This window comes from Amphiura filiformis, chromosome 11 (assembly GCF_039555335.1).
Source record: "Amphiura filiformis chromosome 11, Afil_fr2py, whole genome shotgun sequence".
Lineage (NCBI taxonomy): Eukaryota > Metazoa > Echinodermata > Ophiuroidea > Amphilepidida > Amphiuridae > Amphiura > Amphiura filiformis.
The window spans coordinates 11,950,461-11,968,107 of NC_092638.1; the positions used below are offsets into that span (position 1 = coordinate 11,950,461).

General features: G+C 36.7%; 1 protein-coding gene across 2 annotated transcripts in view; it reads left to right on the plus strand.

Moving 5' to 3' along the window:
• The first annotated feature begins 573 nt into the window (after positions 1-573).
• The window catches only part of LOC140164359 (VPS35 endosomal protein-sorting factor-like), a 40,358-nt gene continuing 23,284 nt past the window's right edge, over positions 574-17,647 (plus strand). The window contains exons 1-11 of one of the 2 annotated variants that reach the window (XM_072187633.1): positions 574-605; positions 8,707-8,797; positions 9,730-9,954; positions 10,385-10,507; positions 11,757-11,787; positions 12,694-12,776; positions 13,412-13,540; positions 15,138-15,222; positions 15,751-15,925; positions 16,570-16,617; positions 17,433-17,526. In XM_072187633.1, coding sequence (XP_072043734.1) covers positions 589-605; positions 8,707-8,797; positions 9,730-9,954; positions 10,385-10,507; positions 11,757-11,787; positions 12,694-12,776; positions 13,412-13,540; positions 15,138-15,222; positions 15,751-15,925; positions 16,570-16,617; positions 17,433-17,526 — 1,101 coding nt within the window. In that variant the 5' untranslated portion in view covers positions 574-588. Of the gene's footprint in view, positions 606-733; positions 754-8,706; positions 8,798-9,729; positions 9,955-10,384; positions 10,508-11,756; positions 11,788-12,693; positions 12,777-13,411; positions 13,541-15,137; positions 15,223-15,750; positions 15,926-16,569; positions 16,618-17,432; positions 17,527-17,647 lie in introns of those variants that run through there. The other variant, XM_072187634.1, reaches the window with a different exon arrangement.

The following is a 17,647-nucleotide window of genomic DNA, read 5'->3' on the forward strand; positions in this document are numbered from 1 at the left end:
TCATTTTGACAGACACTGTAACTCCTAGTAATGAATAACTCCCCAAGTCCTCCCTCCTTTTTAGTCCGCAAATCCCATCATCATGGTGACAAGACCATGCTGGCCTCACCATGCTCACCTCAGCTTTTGTGTTATCATACTCAATTCTATATGGATGGTACAAAGCAATTTTATAAATGTTCATCTGATTTAACTAGCCTGAGAGACTAAAATTTAACTAGCCTGAGGGACAAAATTTTAACTAGCCTGAGGGACTAAATTTTAACTAGCCTAAGGGAAAAAATTTAACTAGCCTAAGCGAAAAATTTTAACTAGCCTAGGGGACAAAATTTTAACTAGCCTAAGGGAAAATTTTTAACTAGCCTAGGGGACAAAATTTTAACTAGCCTAAGGGAAAAATTTTAACTAGCCTAGGGGACCAAATTTTAACTAGCCTAAGGGACAAAATTTTAACTAGCCTGGGCGACCAACATTTAACATTTAACTAGCCAAAATAGGACGCCCTCTATTGATTTTGAATTTAACTAGCCAAATGCTAACTAGCCAAATAACAAATCCCTCTGCAGCGCAGACTCCCGCAGACTCAAAATGGCGTCTTACGAGTGGTAAGTTCCGGGTTCTGATGGGTTACTATTTTGATTACAAATCACTCATAAATACGTGGTCACGTACGTAAATGGCGTACAAGCATACTCAATAGAGCTTCACCTACATAAGAATGTATATTGGGCTGATGGCACACTCTCTATAAATGTAAAATACCCTTATCACGATGGCATATTTTAAGCTTACTTCCATGCTTCATCATTCATCAGTGCCGTACTATTCATTGTATTACGCTGACTTTCGTATTCGGCGAGGAGGACGATTTCGACCTCCTGGTTTGTTTACAAACAGAGAGGTAGACAAAAAACCGTTCCGCTTGTCCAAACACTCAAGTATCAGAAGGATGGTCCACAATAACGTGATTCACGTAACCTGAATAGGGATTAAAAAGCTGTCACGTAGAACCATGTGCTTCTATTGTCCAATTTGCCATCAAGATTTCATATGGAAACAGTCGGACCCAGTACACGATCATGTCGGAAATTAATATTTTGTTCTGGGTCTGATTATTCGGACTAATCATTCATGTGCTGTGTGTATTGACTACTACTATACTAAAGCACTACTACTATACTAAAATGCAGCAAACCTTTTACGAGCGCGACTACCGTGATGTTGCAAGTTCGGCGCTAACAACGCGTACGGCGCACAGTTCATTCATAAATTTCCACTCAGCAACAATATATCGCCTTAGCAGCCAATCAGAGACAAGTGCGTTCAACGCAGTATATACGCGATGTATCCTTACAATACGCGCTCGTCTAAGGTTTTCTGCATTTTAGTATAAATAACTAATGACTATCACATGCTCAAAACCAGCCAATCACGTGCTTGAGATTGGTCACTTTTTGGTAGAATTTCATGAGAAAAACCATGAATATTGCTTGCGAACAAGGAAATGTACGACCGAGCAAAGTGAACAAGAGCATGACTGCATGAAACAAACTTCCATTTACGCTAAACTAATTCCTTCTTTTACCATAACAAATTTTTTAATCAAGTTACGAAAGGATGAAATTTAAGCTTCTATGACACTCACAAATTTTCTGTGTTTTCATGCTGGTAAAAAGTCATTTTTCAAACAGCTATAACTTCCGTTCGGTAGCATGTATTCCCATTCTGAAAACTGTAGTGACAGCCCGCCATCTTTAATTTTCCGAAAATCATCAATCGGCACTTTCCGGATCTTCATAAGAGCTTGTTTTCATTCATAAATCCACCTCGGCTTTTTCCGATGGCTGCCGAATCTGGTCATGTGCTGGACTCATGAATAATTAATTAGGTGGACTGGCTGGTTTCAATTGGGGTCGTGCAGTGGCGCCATTGCCGGTCCATGTAATTTGGTTCCCGGTAGCTTCTATTGCAAAATCCTGCAGTGGCAATGGGGCAAGTTTGATTGTGTACGAGGAACCCATACCGTACTTAGCTCTGCTAGTACGGTATGGGAGGATCTGTATGCAGAAAGCTAACGCAACGTAATTTCAATTAGAGCTTGTACGAAAACATACAAGGCTCCAGAAGCTTAAATATCTGCATGTTTGTAGGTAACCCAGGCAAACCTTAGTTAACACATTTTGCTAGTCAGCCAAATTCGCTGACAATGTCAATGGCAATGCATATTTACATAGAAATTTAAAACAACTGGCCGAAGAAGGAAACGTACATGTTTTCTATACTTCACTTGACCCAAATATATGATTTTTTATGGTGATAAGTCACTCGCACATGGAATTTTAGAGGGATTTGGATAGCAGTTCCATTAAAAAAGCTGCTATCATAATGAGACTAAGATCTAGAAACACCCGAAATGCCGCTTTTGGGGAATTTTGCTAGCTGAAACTTTTTGATGAAAGTCAATCTTTGACAAGATGTAACTTTGCTACGGAAAGTGCTATGAAAAAATGGTTTTCAGTTTTGGCTTTGTTTACTCAAGGGCTTTGATTTGATATATAAAATGATGCAGTTTGATGGCAAATTTGAATTCACCTAGCATACCTAATGTTTGTCATAATATATTAATTACACGGGTTGTTGTACTTCTTACCTAAACGTTCATGTTTGTTTGAAATTGTAATTAATACGTACTCCATTATGAATCCAGAAAAAATAAGTTTTCCAGAGCACACAATTCCTATGCAACTTCAACTTTTAGTGCCGTAAATATGAAATATCACATGATCAGGTGTCACGTGTTACATTCAGCTCTGTGGCAAGGCGATGACGTCACTCTGTTTAGCTGCTTTATGACTTTGATTTTCAGTGCCGTAAGCTTGCACGTACCGAATATTTTAGATGCGTTTTTCATCTTTTTTGGTGATTGTACATACAATGCAGCACATGGTTCTTTTCATAAGGAACGCAGGATTAGTTTGATGAACAATTTAGAGTGAGTATATCATGTGCAATTTACTGACAATCGACGCACTAAAATTGAGATGCCTCTTCTGTGCAAACTTAAAATAGGGCACCATCAATAACGAAAATGTCATACCGATAAATGACACGTCTGTTTTGCCCGTTTTTTTTAAGTTTGCCTTGCGAACTAGTATTGACTATTCTGTCTGTCCAGTTTCTAGTCTTGGGCCCAAGCTTCACGTGGCTCACGATTTGTAATCAACGACAGAAACCGGCTGTTAAGGAGACTATCGATGTTGTCACTCCAGACTGGAGTGACAACATCGTCAATTTCGGAAAAACCAACACTCGACCATGGACTTTAATTGTCGGTTTGTCATTAGGCACTTGAAACTTGATTCTGAGTATAGCGTCCACCGCACGCGTTATGAATTTTGAGATGTAAAATCTGAAAATAATTCATTATTTTGCAAATTACTAGTCTGTGGTACTAAACCAGAAAGAAAATTTGTTCTGCAAAATTTTTAAACCCCTTTTTTTTGTATTTGAACCCTTCAAAAACTATAGAAAGCCTTGAGAACTATTAGATGAATACCGGTAGGCCTACATCTAAATATTTTAGCATTAAAAATATACAAGTTTTTGACCCGGCCTTGCTCTATCCAATTATTTCAATTATACCTTTGGGATACCAGGATAGACTACAAGAGAAATCAACCTAGCCAAAATGTTTTTACCAGATTGTTGATGTTGTAAAATAATTTAACTAGGAAAGACCTAGTTTTGACAAATTGGTGCCAAAAATTTATTTCATAATGTTCTGCATGATTGTTATTTGTATTTAGTCAATCCCCCCCATTTCCCCCCCATCCAGGGTTCGATTTAGAAAATAAAATTTACATGCACAACTCTGATTTTTTCCTCAAAATGGGCTGAATAACACAAAATTTTGCATGCACAGGCAAAATTCTACATGCACAGAGCCAAAGTTACATGCATTTGTGCATGTAAAACCCCTCTAAATCGAACACTGCCCCCATCCTTATGTATACGGAGAGGTTAGTACAAATTGGAGTGAAGAAGACTGGCATGGTATACTTCAGAATACATTTATTTTGTTTTAAAACTTGAAAAACAAAAAGCAAGATAATTATACTTTTATAAATGTTTATGGTCGTGCGCTATGAATTGGGGGCCAAATGCGTTACACACTAAAAATTTAGCAATTTACATGTTTTTGTACTTAAACTGATCTAATTCATAAACTGTTCATCAAAACCATATAAAATTATATATCACTGTAAAGCTTAGAGTACCAGGAATACACACATACAAACAAATGGTCAATATACAAGGTGCCACAAATGTCATATAGGGTGGAAAAGTTGAATTTTGGTTCAAAAAGTATACTATTTTGTTTCTCTCTTATTTACTAACATAAACACCTGTTCTGCTAAAACCTTTTTAGATGTGCTAATAACATTGTAGGCTTTCAAAAAAAGCAAACTTGTAATGATGAGTTATGTTGCCTACCTGAGATACAGGGTGTTCAAAAAGTCGTACATAATTTTTATGATTTTTATTACATTTTCAATCAAAATTTTTTCCTCCATGCCTCACACAAAAGCCAGTGGCATATTTGAATCCTCATCAAATTTCCATCCAAAAAATGTTAACTTTTACAGCAGTGGGGTAATTCCTTCAAGAAATATACCTTCAGAACATTTCGGAGCATAAATGAATACTTAACACAGTAACTTATAGGAAAAGCCTAGAACCCATGACACAGAATGCAGCACACTTGCAACAAATTAACTTAGCTTGGAGTTAAACTGGTCACATTTCAAGCTAGACATCAATACCAAAACAATGGTACATAATCCATCTCAATACCTTGCTGGTTTATGAAGTTACAGTAAAAAATATATTTGTGAGCAGGGTTTTCTTTAAGCATTTTGCTGAAGGGGTATTTTCAATTTTTTTTTACCCTTTCAATTGTGAATTTTTCCTCTGAAGGAGTCAAAAACATTGCCCAAGGGGTATTTTTTATAATATTATTTTTGAAGACATTTTTAACAATATGTGTGTTTTTGGAGCCATAGGCGTAGATCCGGATTGGGGTGGTGGGGGGCATCTCCTCCAATATTTTGCCAGGGGGATGGTCCATACAATCATCCCCCAATGTTGACGCCTGTATGTGGGTTTCTGACCAAATTAACCTCTTATTTGGCTATTTTAACCCCAAAAGTGCACATTTTTATGCTTCTCTAATTTATTCCACTTTTGCACCATATTTCAACAGTTTAGCTTCAAATGCAAAATGGCAAAATTTTTTGTACCATAAACTTATTCTTTCTCCAAAAGGTGCTGGATTCACTATACTTCAAGACACGCCCCCCCCCTCCCCAAGTCAAAAAGAAATCTACACCACTGTTTGCAGCAGTGGCGGATCTAGAGAAGTCAGAAGGGGGTGGGGCAATTTTAGAAGAAAATAATAATATTTAAAGATGCCCCCTGAGAAGTAAGAAACTTTTGCAAAATGAAGACCTAATTGAAGCATTTTGGTGGATCATTTTGGCAATATTAATGTGTAAAATTTTAGTTTAAAAAAGCCGAACATTTGTTAAATGAGCAGTCCATGGAGTCTTTCGTGGACGGCAAGTTTTCCCTATTATGAGTATTATGGTAGGCCTATAAATTGTGTTAAACATAAATTGGCAAATGTCGAAAGCAGAAGTGAAAGTGGCCATTTGTTTATCAACTACGCAGGGTGATGTTCCCCCCTTAGAACTTGGAAAAATTTGCAAAATGAAGACCTAATTGAAGCGATTTGGTGGACCATTTTGGCACTATTACTGTGTAAAATTTAAATTTGAACAGTTGAAAAGCTGAAATTGTGAAATGACGGTCCATAAAGCCTTTCGTTGTCCTACATATCGGGAGTATAGGTCCTAAATGCCAAAAGCCGAGAATAAATACACAATATCAGGTGTTTCTCTATTCAATTCTTGCAAATATCTGAACGCGTACGTTTTCAAGATTTTGTACGCATTGGACTTTGGGACTAGGGATTTGAAGGAGTCATAAAAGTGCCTGAACGCGCGTAAATACGCGTGTTTTGTGCGTTAAAGAAAACCCTGTTTGTGAGGCGCTAAAAATCAACATTCCCTATACTTTATACCTCAACCGTAGGATCCTCAACCGTAGGATCCTCCACGCCTGACTTCACATCGTTTGAATAGAGTGTATGCAATAAACCCAAGCGGAACGAGAGTTGCTAAGTAACCGCCAACCGAACCATAAACACATGCATGATCAGAGAGCGAGTCTTCAATTTCCCCATAGCTTCCCACGTTGTACACACGTCAGTCGAATTTGGCGGTGTTCGTTTGTTTGTCCTCCAAGTTATAGCATTGTTCACTTTGTGTTGAACATTGTAAGTGGGCCTCACTAATGACATAAAGGTTACTGTTATATCATGTCAAGAGGCCACTTTCATGAATAAGCTAAACAGCCTATGTGGAGGAATTGTATGCATGAGCAATCACACCAATGACGTAGTAATGAATACCCTCTATTGCAATATCTCAAGAAGTAAATAAAGTGTGAAGTTCTTTTTTTTCCACAAACTGAGCTAGATAAATAAGCAACAAAATTAGACCAAAACTAGTTCAGTACGGCCAGTACCCCTCTCCATTCTTGAGATCTGGGACAAAACGTCCCAAATAAAATGAAAAAATGTAACGCCTCCACCTTTTCCTATACCCCAATTCGTAAAATCATGACGCACAACCTTATGTGTGTTTGTGACAAATATGTTATATTGCGACTGGCGATACCCAATTAGCATAAACAAAAGCGCATAAGCAAATGTTGGTAAAAGACCGCTGATAATGAAACCTTGAAAATAATGAATAATGAAATAGTTGCCTCATTATGAGCTGAAAAAAAATGGGACGCTAAACTCAACATCAAGTTTCAATAGCCTTATATAAAGTGATAAATCAAGTACTTTAACTTCCACTCTGAAAACTTAGAAACTTGTTTGATTCCACTAACCAAGGACTTGTTTTCACTCAAATTTGAGTTGCATCATCAACCGGAAGTGACGTGGCACGGACCGACAGAATTGTAATTATCATTATCATGTGCATTAATGCACATTATTGTAGGTATGAAAGGTGAATTCAAATTTGCCATCAAAGTGCATCATTTTATATATGAAATTAAAGCCCTTGAGTAAAGAAAGCCAAAACTGAAAATCGTTTTGTCCGAAACACTCAAACAGTAAAGTCAAAGTTAAAAATGTGATCCCCAACCCTTTGCTTACCTTTGGACGAATTTGTAGCAGTCTCCGTGTTGAAAAATGCCTGGTACTTGCCCGGTACAAACATGGAAATGGCCACATTGCTTCAGTCCCATAATATTTCTTCCGTACTCCAATGGTTCCAACTGGGTTCCAATGTGGGCGTCACGATTATAGTCTCCTACACAACCAGATTGTGTCGGTCTGATGCTCCTCGATCCTAACAAACCTGTGATAGCCACATACAGTCTGGCTTGAGACTAATTTTACATATCAGCCAATCGTAAGCCTCGTTCATGTCCATTGAGCTGCACTGCTCATGCGTCATGCCGATCAGCGGCAAGCGACATGAAAGTATGAAACCAGCATTAGAGCCGCCATTTTGACATGTGCGTTCTGCTCGTGAGAACAATTTTCGATAACGGGTCATACTAGGATTTTAATTTTTCATTAATGAAGTTACATTTACATGTTGTTTTGGGAATAACACAGGAAGTTTTCTGGTGGTGTAGGAAGGTGAGTGAATTCATGATGAGGTTTTCTTGTTTCAACGATCCGATAGTAGGATACAAGATGTAGGCTAAAAAGGTCTTACACATGCACAGTGGTGTTCTTGAAATCATCTAGAAACGCTTCATTGGCTGGTATCGTTTCAGGCGGTCTTGGTACGAGTAGCACGTTCCGACAGTAGCAAATTAAGTTACATCTTGTCAAAGATTAACTTTTATCAAAAATATTCAGCCAACATTTAATGCATCAATTAAAAAACAAAACAACATGCATAGTCTCATGATAGTGCAGCTTTTAGATGTGGAACTGCTATCACAAAATTCCATGTGCGATTGTCTAATCACAAAAAAATCATATATACATGTATTTGGGTCAAGTGAAGTATGGACAACATATTTAATTATGTAGATTTCCTTGACAACCCTTTTATTTCTATGTAAATATGTATTGTGATTGGGCCCCGGCTTAGGCCAATTTGGCTGACTTGCAAATTTGTTAACTAAGTTTTGCCTCTCATACCTAATTATTGGCCCAGTCGTGAAGTCATCAAACGTCAGCGAGCCCTAACCTTAAATGGTACCTGTCCAATAGTTTTTGCATCAAAATTTGTGTGTGAACTAGTCTCCAACCCTATTTATTACTGCAACAACATGTTACAAGACCTGTCCTGGATGCTAATGCACAGTTCATGCGCAATCCCAAATTTTGAAATTGCAAAATGGCTCACAGGCTTTGAGTTTAAAAAAATTGAGGAGTGTGATAAATAGTACTCATCAAACACTCGCACTCCTCAAAACTCAAAGCCTGGGCTCACATTTGGTTACATTTTATATTCCAATTCAATGCATGTTCAATTATTATTGCTTCAAATACATTGTCTTATAATTATAATCAAGTTTAAATTGTGTCTCATCTCTTTGACATTTTAGGTGCTCAAGGCTTCATAACTATGAAACAGAAAGAAAAGAACTGCAGCTGACTTCAGAAGTAGCACTGGAACATCCTCTTAAACCCATCACTGTAAGTTTTCACCCAGCAAAAATGTCAGTCACTCTGTATCCTATAGAATAAGGCTCTCACCAGTTCCCAGGTGCCCGAGTTCCCGCCCGTTCTTAGCCTACTGGACCTTATTCTGAAGTGCTAGGCTCACTTACAGCTAATATGAAAAAAAAATTGAAAAAAAAATTGAAAAAGAAACTACGAAAAATTACAGTTTGTTATTCTTAATATGCCAACCACAAACTAATATTTACCTCTTCATCTATCACATATTATAAATGCATGGAAAACCAATGCATTTGTAATATGTGACAGATACAGCGGTAAACATTATTAGTTAGTGGTTTACAAATTAAGGATAACAAAAATGTAATTTTATCCAATTTTTTTTTCTTCAAATTAACTGTGGGTGATCCTAATGCATTGTAGCATTTCAAAATAGGTGCAGTACTTTTTAAAATTAAAAAAAAAAATTCGCCTCAAAAAAAAAAAAAAAAAAAAATTCAATCGGATATATAATGTTACCAGAATTTTAAAGAAGAATATAGGGATATTAGCAGATTAACTAAATTAAACTATTCAAATTTAGAATACCCGGTACCTGGTACCTTCGTATGGAACCACTAGAGCCCTTTGAGAAATTCATAATTCAACTTTAAAATGAAACACAGATGAAATGCTGTTATTGAAAACAATTTTTTTTTCAGACAAATTATGGTGAGATTGCTCATTGGTATGTAGCTATTGGCCTAATTTAATCCCAAGAGATTTAATTAAAATGATCTTAGGTGAATTAAGGGTCAAATGACAAAACCATGACATGGGAATGTGAGTCTGTTATGTGACTGCTGTTTATTTATATTCAAGAATCATTTTAGAGCAATTTGCTATTTGGTACATGCATTGTAACATTGAACCGTATTTTGAAACATTGCTCTCTTTTACTTATTCAGGTACAAGAAGCAAAGATCAAGAAGGTTGGTCGCTCCAGCAGTCGGGACTCTGTAGACTCTGCCAAGACTTCCTCCACTCAAAAGGCTGTAGATCCTGGTGCTCTAGATGGGTCGGATCCATTATCTCAGTTTGCAGCCCAAGCTGCCGTGACACCCAAGTTGGATCCGCTGAGTGCTGCGGCTGATCCATTGTCTGGTGGTGCTGGCATTCCTCGCAAGGACAGTGTAAGTGTGTAAAGTTCACAATGGGCTATTGGGCTATTCCAGTTGAAATCCATACACCCCTTATAGAAGACATGACCCTTAATCTCTCACCCAAGGGTAGATTCCAAATGGAGTCACCCATTTGGGTTAACAACTCCATTTGAAATGCATATTCCCTATGTGAATGGTTAAGGGGTGTATGGATTTCAACTGGAATAGCCCAAATTGGGATTAGTAATAGTAAATAGTTGATCAAGTTTTTAAAAAATAAAGCAAAGATAGCAGTAATTGTTGGGTTGGTTTGTCCTTGACTATTACCTACCCTTATTCAAGAAAAAAACTTTTTGCTGGTTATTTTATTGTTAATTTTACAAAAATGCAAAAATTAGACTTTGTTTAGTATATTCCTTGATCCATACCTTGAAATCAATGCACTCATTATGTATTTCAGACTGATGGAGCTCAAGCATTAGAAGCTACTGTAATCATGGATGATTCATTTGAACCCTGGTCCAGTAAGAAAGCTAGTATTCTGAGCAAGTACACCACATCAGAGAAGCTGTCTATTACAACAGTGAGTAGATAATTCTGTATTAGTAAACATACTGTAAAAACTTGATAGTTAGCATATGTGCTTACTACCGAGCACTTTTAAAACATGCAAACATGAACAGCCCCATCCACAAAAGTGTAAAGGGTTTTGAACATAGTTATATATGAACAAGTACTGTAAACCTGCAAATGTGTGTTTCAATCCCATTAGCTCAGTTGGTAAAGCGCCGGACTTTGGTACAATTTCATGTTTTCAAAAGCGCTCGATAGTAAGCACATATGCTAACTATCGAGTTTTTACGGTATTCTTAGTCAGTGGCTGTGGTTTAGGTTGTAAGGGCTGAATTTTGTTACTTCTTGCATGTTGTGTATCACATGTTAAACGGCAGCAGGCTCGTCATCACGCAACACGCTTGTCGAGATGCATGTATGTAGGGAGTTGCAGAAGTTAATACTCAAACAAGATTGCAGTATGCACAAGTAAAGCAAGTTTTGTTCATTTCAGAATGGGTTTTTCCATATATATATTAAAATAATGTTTAGTTATTGAAATAATATTGATTAACCAATTTGAGAATAAACAATAATGGACATGCCTGTTGTTTATCACATGGTAGAGAATAGGAAAAACATGAATTTATATTGATTATTCTGTTACAATAGTCTCGCAATCATGTAGTATACTGTTTTGGAAATAAATCTAATACCCAAACTTATTTTTTGCAACTTTCCTACAATGCACCACCAGACTTCTTCAGGGCAACTGACCCGCTGGACTGGTCATGTGCCTGATGAAACTTCGCAAAGTTCCAAAAAGGAAGTACCATTATTAAATTTATTTACAAAATGCTCTTTAAAACTACTGGATGACTAAGAACATTCACTCGGCTGTTTAGGATTTTATAAAAGCTGTAACAGAGCATAGAACTGTGTTAATTGATGTGCTGTGCATCAAACTACATGTATGTACAAGCTCTTATTGTGTTATGTACAAACTCTTATTAGTTTAATAGTGATTGGTACCCATCTCTTTTTAGTTTTCATTATTGTTTTTTGCTATATCAATCATGTTGTTCATAGTATGTAGTTAATTGTTTTATTATTTCTACTGGTACGATTAAGAATATGTGAATTTTGGATTATGGAACTTAAAGCATCACATTCTGTTTTGAGAGTTTCCTAAAATTGTCTAAATTGGGTATATATATTTAGTGTTAAAGACTGACAATAATGTGTAATTTGTTTTTATTTCATGTTTTTTCTTCTCACAGAGTTTTCTTTCATCTGCTGATAGAGAAAAAGGTTGGTATTTTACACATTTCTGTGCTGTATGAACAGGCATGTATTTAAAAAAATACCAAAGACAGTGAATCAAGGTTTGCAAATTATAAGGCCAATATTTTTACATCAATTTAGCTTGCAGTTACCAAGATGCACAACACAATAAGCTTATTTGATCACATTAAATGATGTCACCACGCTGGAAACATTTATATTATATCATCATCTGAAGTTAGCCTCAGTTTGAGGCGTTAGGGTGCTGGGATAGGTTTTTATTTTCTTTTGCTTTGTTTTGTTTTTTTATTCTCGATTTATATAAAAAATTCTTTTATTTCTTTTGTCCACCTAACTCTGCTCTAAGTATATTGTATAGAGAATGACAGCATTTGTTGTTGCTGCTGCAACTTCAACTTGAAGTTGATTAAGTAAGAGCTCTTTATAACAGCTTCAACTTCAATGCAGTTGGCACTTTTTGCGCAATTAATGAGTATATGGTGCAATAAGATTACAGCCCGATCTATCGAAACAACTTTAAATTTGACCTGACCTTTGACCTCAGATGAACTTTGTGGTTTTATACTCCCCAAGTGTCAGGGATCATTTTCTGTAAGTTACAGCCCGATTAGAGCAACTTTAAATTGACCTGTCCCGACCTTGGATGACCTTTGCGGTTTCACACTCCCCAAGTGTCAGGGATCATATTCTCTGAGTTATAGCCCGATTGGAGCAACTTTAAATTTGACCTGACCTTTGACCTCAGTTGACCTTTGGGATTCATACTCCCCAAGTGTCAGAGATCATTTTGTCGATTTCTTATTCAATATAGTTTATTCATGAGCCTTAAATTACACAATACCTTGCATATGTAATGATTTGTACATGTAACCTCTTGACATTTAATAAACCATTGTTTGTTCATCTTTTCAGTCAATGTCAAGAGTCAGGTGGCTCAAGGAACTGTCACTGACAAAGTTAAAAACAGGCTGGAACAACTGGATGACTTTGAGGAGGTATGTAAGCAGCATATTGCCACAAGGTGCCTAACAATGACTAAGGAGTTATTCCTGCCATCCCCTGAAATATCTGTTGCACCTTGCTAATAGTTGGCTATTTGTGTATGTAGATGTATTAAGTTTTGGTGCTTTTCAATGTAATTTACTTGCATTTTGGCTGTTTTTGTTTTTCAATTTCAATTGAGTACACACTTTCATAAGTTAGTAACTTTCATAAAAGTCAGAATTGTTTTTCAAAAACTGCCTTAACAACAACCAACATAAGCCGATTGGCTAAAATACAAGATGTATGGAAGCTGGAGTTGTTGAAACCTGTGCCCATTAAGACTTATGATCAATCTTACGCTTAATTTAATTGGGGATTATGTGTGAAAATACAATTGTGAGATCGATCAAAAGGATTTGTAAAACATGGCAAAACAGCAAATTTCTTATCCCATCGCTGCCTGTTCCACCTCGGGGCCAGCCGCATGGCATAGTAATATAGACAGGGAAGAAGTAAGATCATGGGCTTGTTATAACAACACTTCTGACTGTGTGCACAATCAAATAAAGATGTTGAGAGAGAACACACCAGGAAGCTGCTCTATGAATGGCCATGGTTATAATGCTGTTTTTCTATTATTGTTTAGGGCTCAGTGAAGGAGATGTTGAACTTGAGTCAGCAGGAGTATGTCCATCGCATAGAAGAGCTCAATCAAGCCCTTGTATCTTCATGGGATCAGGACCAGAAAGTCAAGGCCTTGAAAATTGCTATACAGGTAGTGTAACCATTAACTGTAATTTTACAACAATTTTTGTAGCAACATTGACAAGATACAAAATATATTGTATACAAAATGTTTTGCCCAACTTTTGTTTTATCTGCCAAGTGAATAGATTCACCAGATTTGTACTTCAAATCAATTGGCAATTTTTCCTTGACAAAATCGATAAGTTTTTACTAATATTCTGTCCATCACATCAGAGGACTTTATCAGATATGAGCATCTGATCCACTTGCCGGGAAACGAGCAAGAACAAACTAAGTCAGCCATATCTGACCATGTCGCCATGGGAAAATCATGTTGTCAATGGGGAGGACTCCCAAATACTTGGCAGGGAGCATGTCTGAAAGTCTAGAGAAGTACGGGAAGCATTGGCGATCAGAAAGAGGGGGACAAAGACCATGAAGAGGAAGATACTTATTTTCTAAGTCACATATGGACCAGATGCCCAGATCTGATGAAGTCCTATAATGAGATGGACAGAATATTAGTAGGTAAATTACTGGTTTTGTCAAGCAGAAATTGCTGGTTGAAACATAAATAGATCAATTGGATCAAAATGCTCAATACTTGTGTCATAAAACATTGCAAATAACATTGTCTCAGTGTTGAAAGCTATTAGCTGTTGTAGTGATATGCCATATCTTACGATTGATTTTGACATCACGCTACAATTGCAAATTAGTAGTAGTAACTGCTCACATTGGGCCATTCCTGTTTAAATTCATACACCCGCTATGAAAGACATGACCTTAAAATCTTCCACACAGGAGGTGTAGATTTCAAATGAAGCACCCATTCAGGTAAACCCTTTTAAAAACTGACACTCCCCTACATGTATGTGAAATATTGAAGTCATGTCTTCCATAGGGGGGTACATGTATGTATTTCAAATGGAATAATAGCCCATAAAACCATTGTTTTTCAAATTTGTGCAAGAATGAAAGGTCACACTTGTTTGCCTTTTTATTACGTTGATTTCATGTTCTACAAAAACAGTTGATTGTGCCAATTTTTTGACTTTTATGGTGTGATAGTGTAGCAAGTCACTACACTAGCTTCCAGAGAATAATGTCACTCTCTTGCTGTGACCTATGTGCCGCCCTGTTAGTGAGCAACATTTGTGCCACCTCATCACAGAATGCAGGTTTGACACATCAATTGCCCAATCAGATTACCAGTCTGTTGCTATGATTTTGTGGTGATTGTCTTCCAATTGAATCAGCCAATCAGACCCTATACTCTGTGTTTACACAGTGTATGGCCATTATAGTCAAGAGAGGGCTATTCTTCTCCAGAACCTAATGTAATGTCCATTTAATACATTGGTGGTCTACCCTTAGTTAGGCCATATTGCAAAGTTCAGAAAGTTTGGCAGCCTGCAGTTAGTGTTATTAATAACTTTTGTTTTAATATTCACAATAGTATTCTTTGGTGAGGAAAGGTTTCACAGGCCATATTGAACATCATCAAGTGCCACTTTAAGCCTGTGGCTGCAGGTTGGTCTCCCTTGATTTAATGTCTTCTCAGCCAGTTAGTGATACGACAGCAACAATTATTGTTCAAACGTGTTTCCTTTTTGTTTTGACAGTGTTCCAAGCTACTGGCAGACATATCTGTGATTCAGTTCTATCCCAGCAAATTTGTTCTTGTAACTGATATCTTGGATACGTTTGGTAAGTATCAATGTTATTGATAAAGTACACTCATTAAGCTTGTTCAATAATTATAACATCAGACATGAAAGTGTTTGTTCCATACATTTTGAGATAACGTTAAAAAAACTCAAATTGCATGTGAAAAAAAATACTACTGTACAGAATGATAAACATTTTAATTTATGACTGTTACTTTTTGGCGCACAAACTTCATTCCCAGCTGAACAGTTGATGCTCAGATCTTGATCCACCATTTTGTCCCAGCTTAAACAACGTCATTCAGTGATGGTAGTTACTCGTATGTGTGCATGTTGTCATTAAACGGTCACATTTAAAACTACCAAGGGCGTTAAGCAGCAAAGGTTATATGAATTGGCACCATATATCAGTGGGCAATAGACAAGCATGTCAGAAATTGTCGTCAAAATATTGTGACTTTTTGGGAAAAAAAAATTTGATGCGCTTTTACTCCTTTTAGTGTTTAGGCCAGATCATGTCACATAATTATACCATAAGATAAATATGTACCTTTGATTACCGTTTCAGGAAACCTTGTCTATGATCGCATACGTCGCAAGTCAACCTACCTTCCACCGGGCAGCATGACACCCCAGATGTTGCCGGTAAACTTCTCACCGGACCAGGTGCCCGACTCGGCCAAGGAAACCTGCAGGAATTGGTTCTTCAAGATCGCTTCCATCAGAGAGCTCATTCCTAGACTGTATCCTTAGAAAATCATTTTAAGTTATTTAAGTATTTAGGATTAATAGTTTAAATTGACAATTAGTGATTTGCTAAAGCAGAACACAATTCAAATTTGGCATGTACAAAGCAAATGTTATAATGTGCTGTAAACGGCAAACGGGAAAGCAATCATTTGATACGTAATATTAAGGTGTAAGAGTACATGTCGCAGAAGTATATCAATTTCGGAAACCATGGTTAAGGTAGGAACATGAACAGTAACTTGTGGCGATAGCAAGTTTAATTTGAATAAGGGAATAAACTACTATGATTAAATTGAATTATTTATGCTTTCTGATGATCATTAGTGGTGGAGCACTTAAACTTAAATATTTTGTGCTGAGAATCTCATATTTTCCTGAAGGTCAATATCTTTAAAACATCCATTAGTTAAGTTAATTGGGACTTGCACACAAACGACCTTGCAAATATTTTCCATTACAGGCCTAATGAAGGATCAGATCCATAGATTCAACAATGTAGAAATTGTCCAAGATAATATTAATTAGTGCACTAGTAGTATTTGTACATCAACGCTAGTAAGTAGATGATCTATTATTGAAGTAGCATACGCAGAATATAACTTTGTAGAATTAACTGCTTTCTTAACTCTTATCTCAGATATGTGGAGGCAGCCATTTTGAAATGTTATAGCTTTTTGAACCCAGGGTAAGAAGGAATTAGTTATACTGTTTCAATGCTCTAGCCAATGCATGGACTACATGTCCATAATGGCCTGCCGACAGATTCAATCAGGCTTGCCTATTCATACTATCATGATGCGAGCCTTTAAAATGTCCAAATAATGAATGATACATGTGCAAAGCCTTCAAAATTAATAGCTTTCACTATCCTGTGAATTATCTTTTCTCCTTAAAAATTGCAAGTTTTCTAGATATGAATGATTTCTATGACAAGCTCTACCCATGTTAGTTTCTTTGAGAGATGTTTGTTGAAAATGTTGCACACCATTATTAGCAACAACAAAAAAGACAACTACATTTTAATATGTCAGCCAAACACTGCCAAGGTGAAGTACTGGTAGTACTATATCAACTGAACCAGAAATTGGAAATGGCTGAACTTGGTAATTGACCCAACTTGCCTACAAGGAAAGTGAGCTGTACACCCTTCCTTTAAACTCTTAGGTCTGTATGCACAAAAGAGTTAGACCTGGTCTACGTTGTAAGTGGAATTTACTTCCATCAGGAATGGCCCTTTACTCTTATTCCTTCTTAGAGTAGCTAGCAAATTCTAAAGGTTTAAATGCAAAGTTCAAAAATAATACAAAATAACTTAAGAAAATGTAAAGGAAAATGTCCTTTCTCCTGGTATTAAATTCCACTTAGACCAGGTCTAACTTTAGACCTGGTGTAACTCTTTTGTGCATACGGACCTTAGGTTTGAAATTGCAAATAAAGTAGCAAATTTGAAGTATGATATTTTTTATATTCATATCCTGTAATATATTCTAATTTTTTCAGGGAGTATTCTCAGGCATTACTAAGGCTAACCAGTCAAATGAGAGGTATTGGTGATCCACTGGTGGGTCTGTATGCTAGAGCCTACTTATGTAGGGTAAGTGTAACATGGAACAAGTGGTGGATGGGGTTCAGTAGCTGAGTCAAAAATATCTGCATCTGTGGCAAGATGCAGATAATTTATTTTGATTTTGCTCAGGCATAGAAGAGGTAGTTTT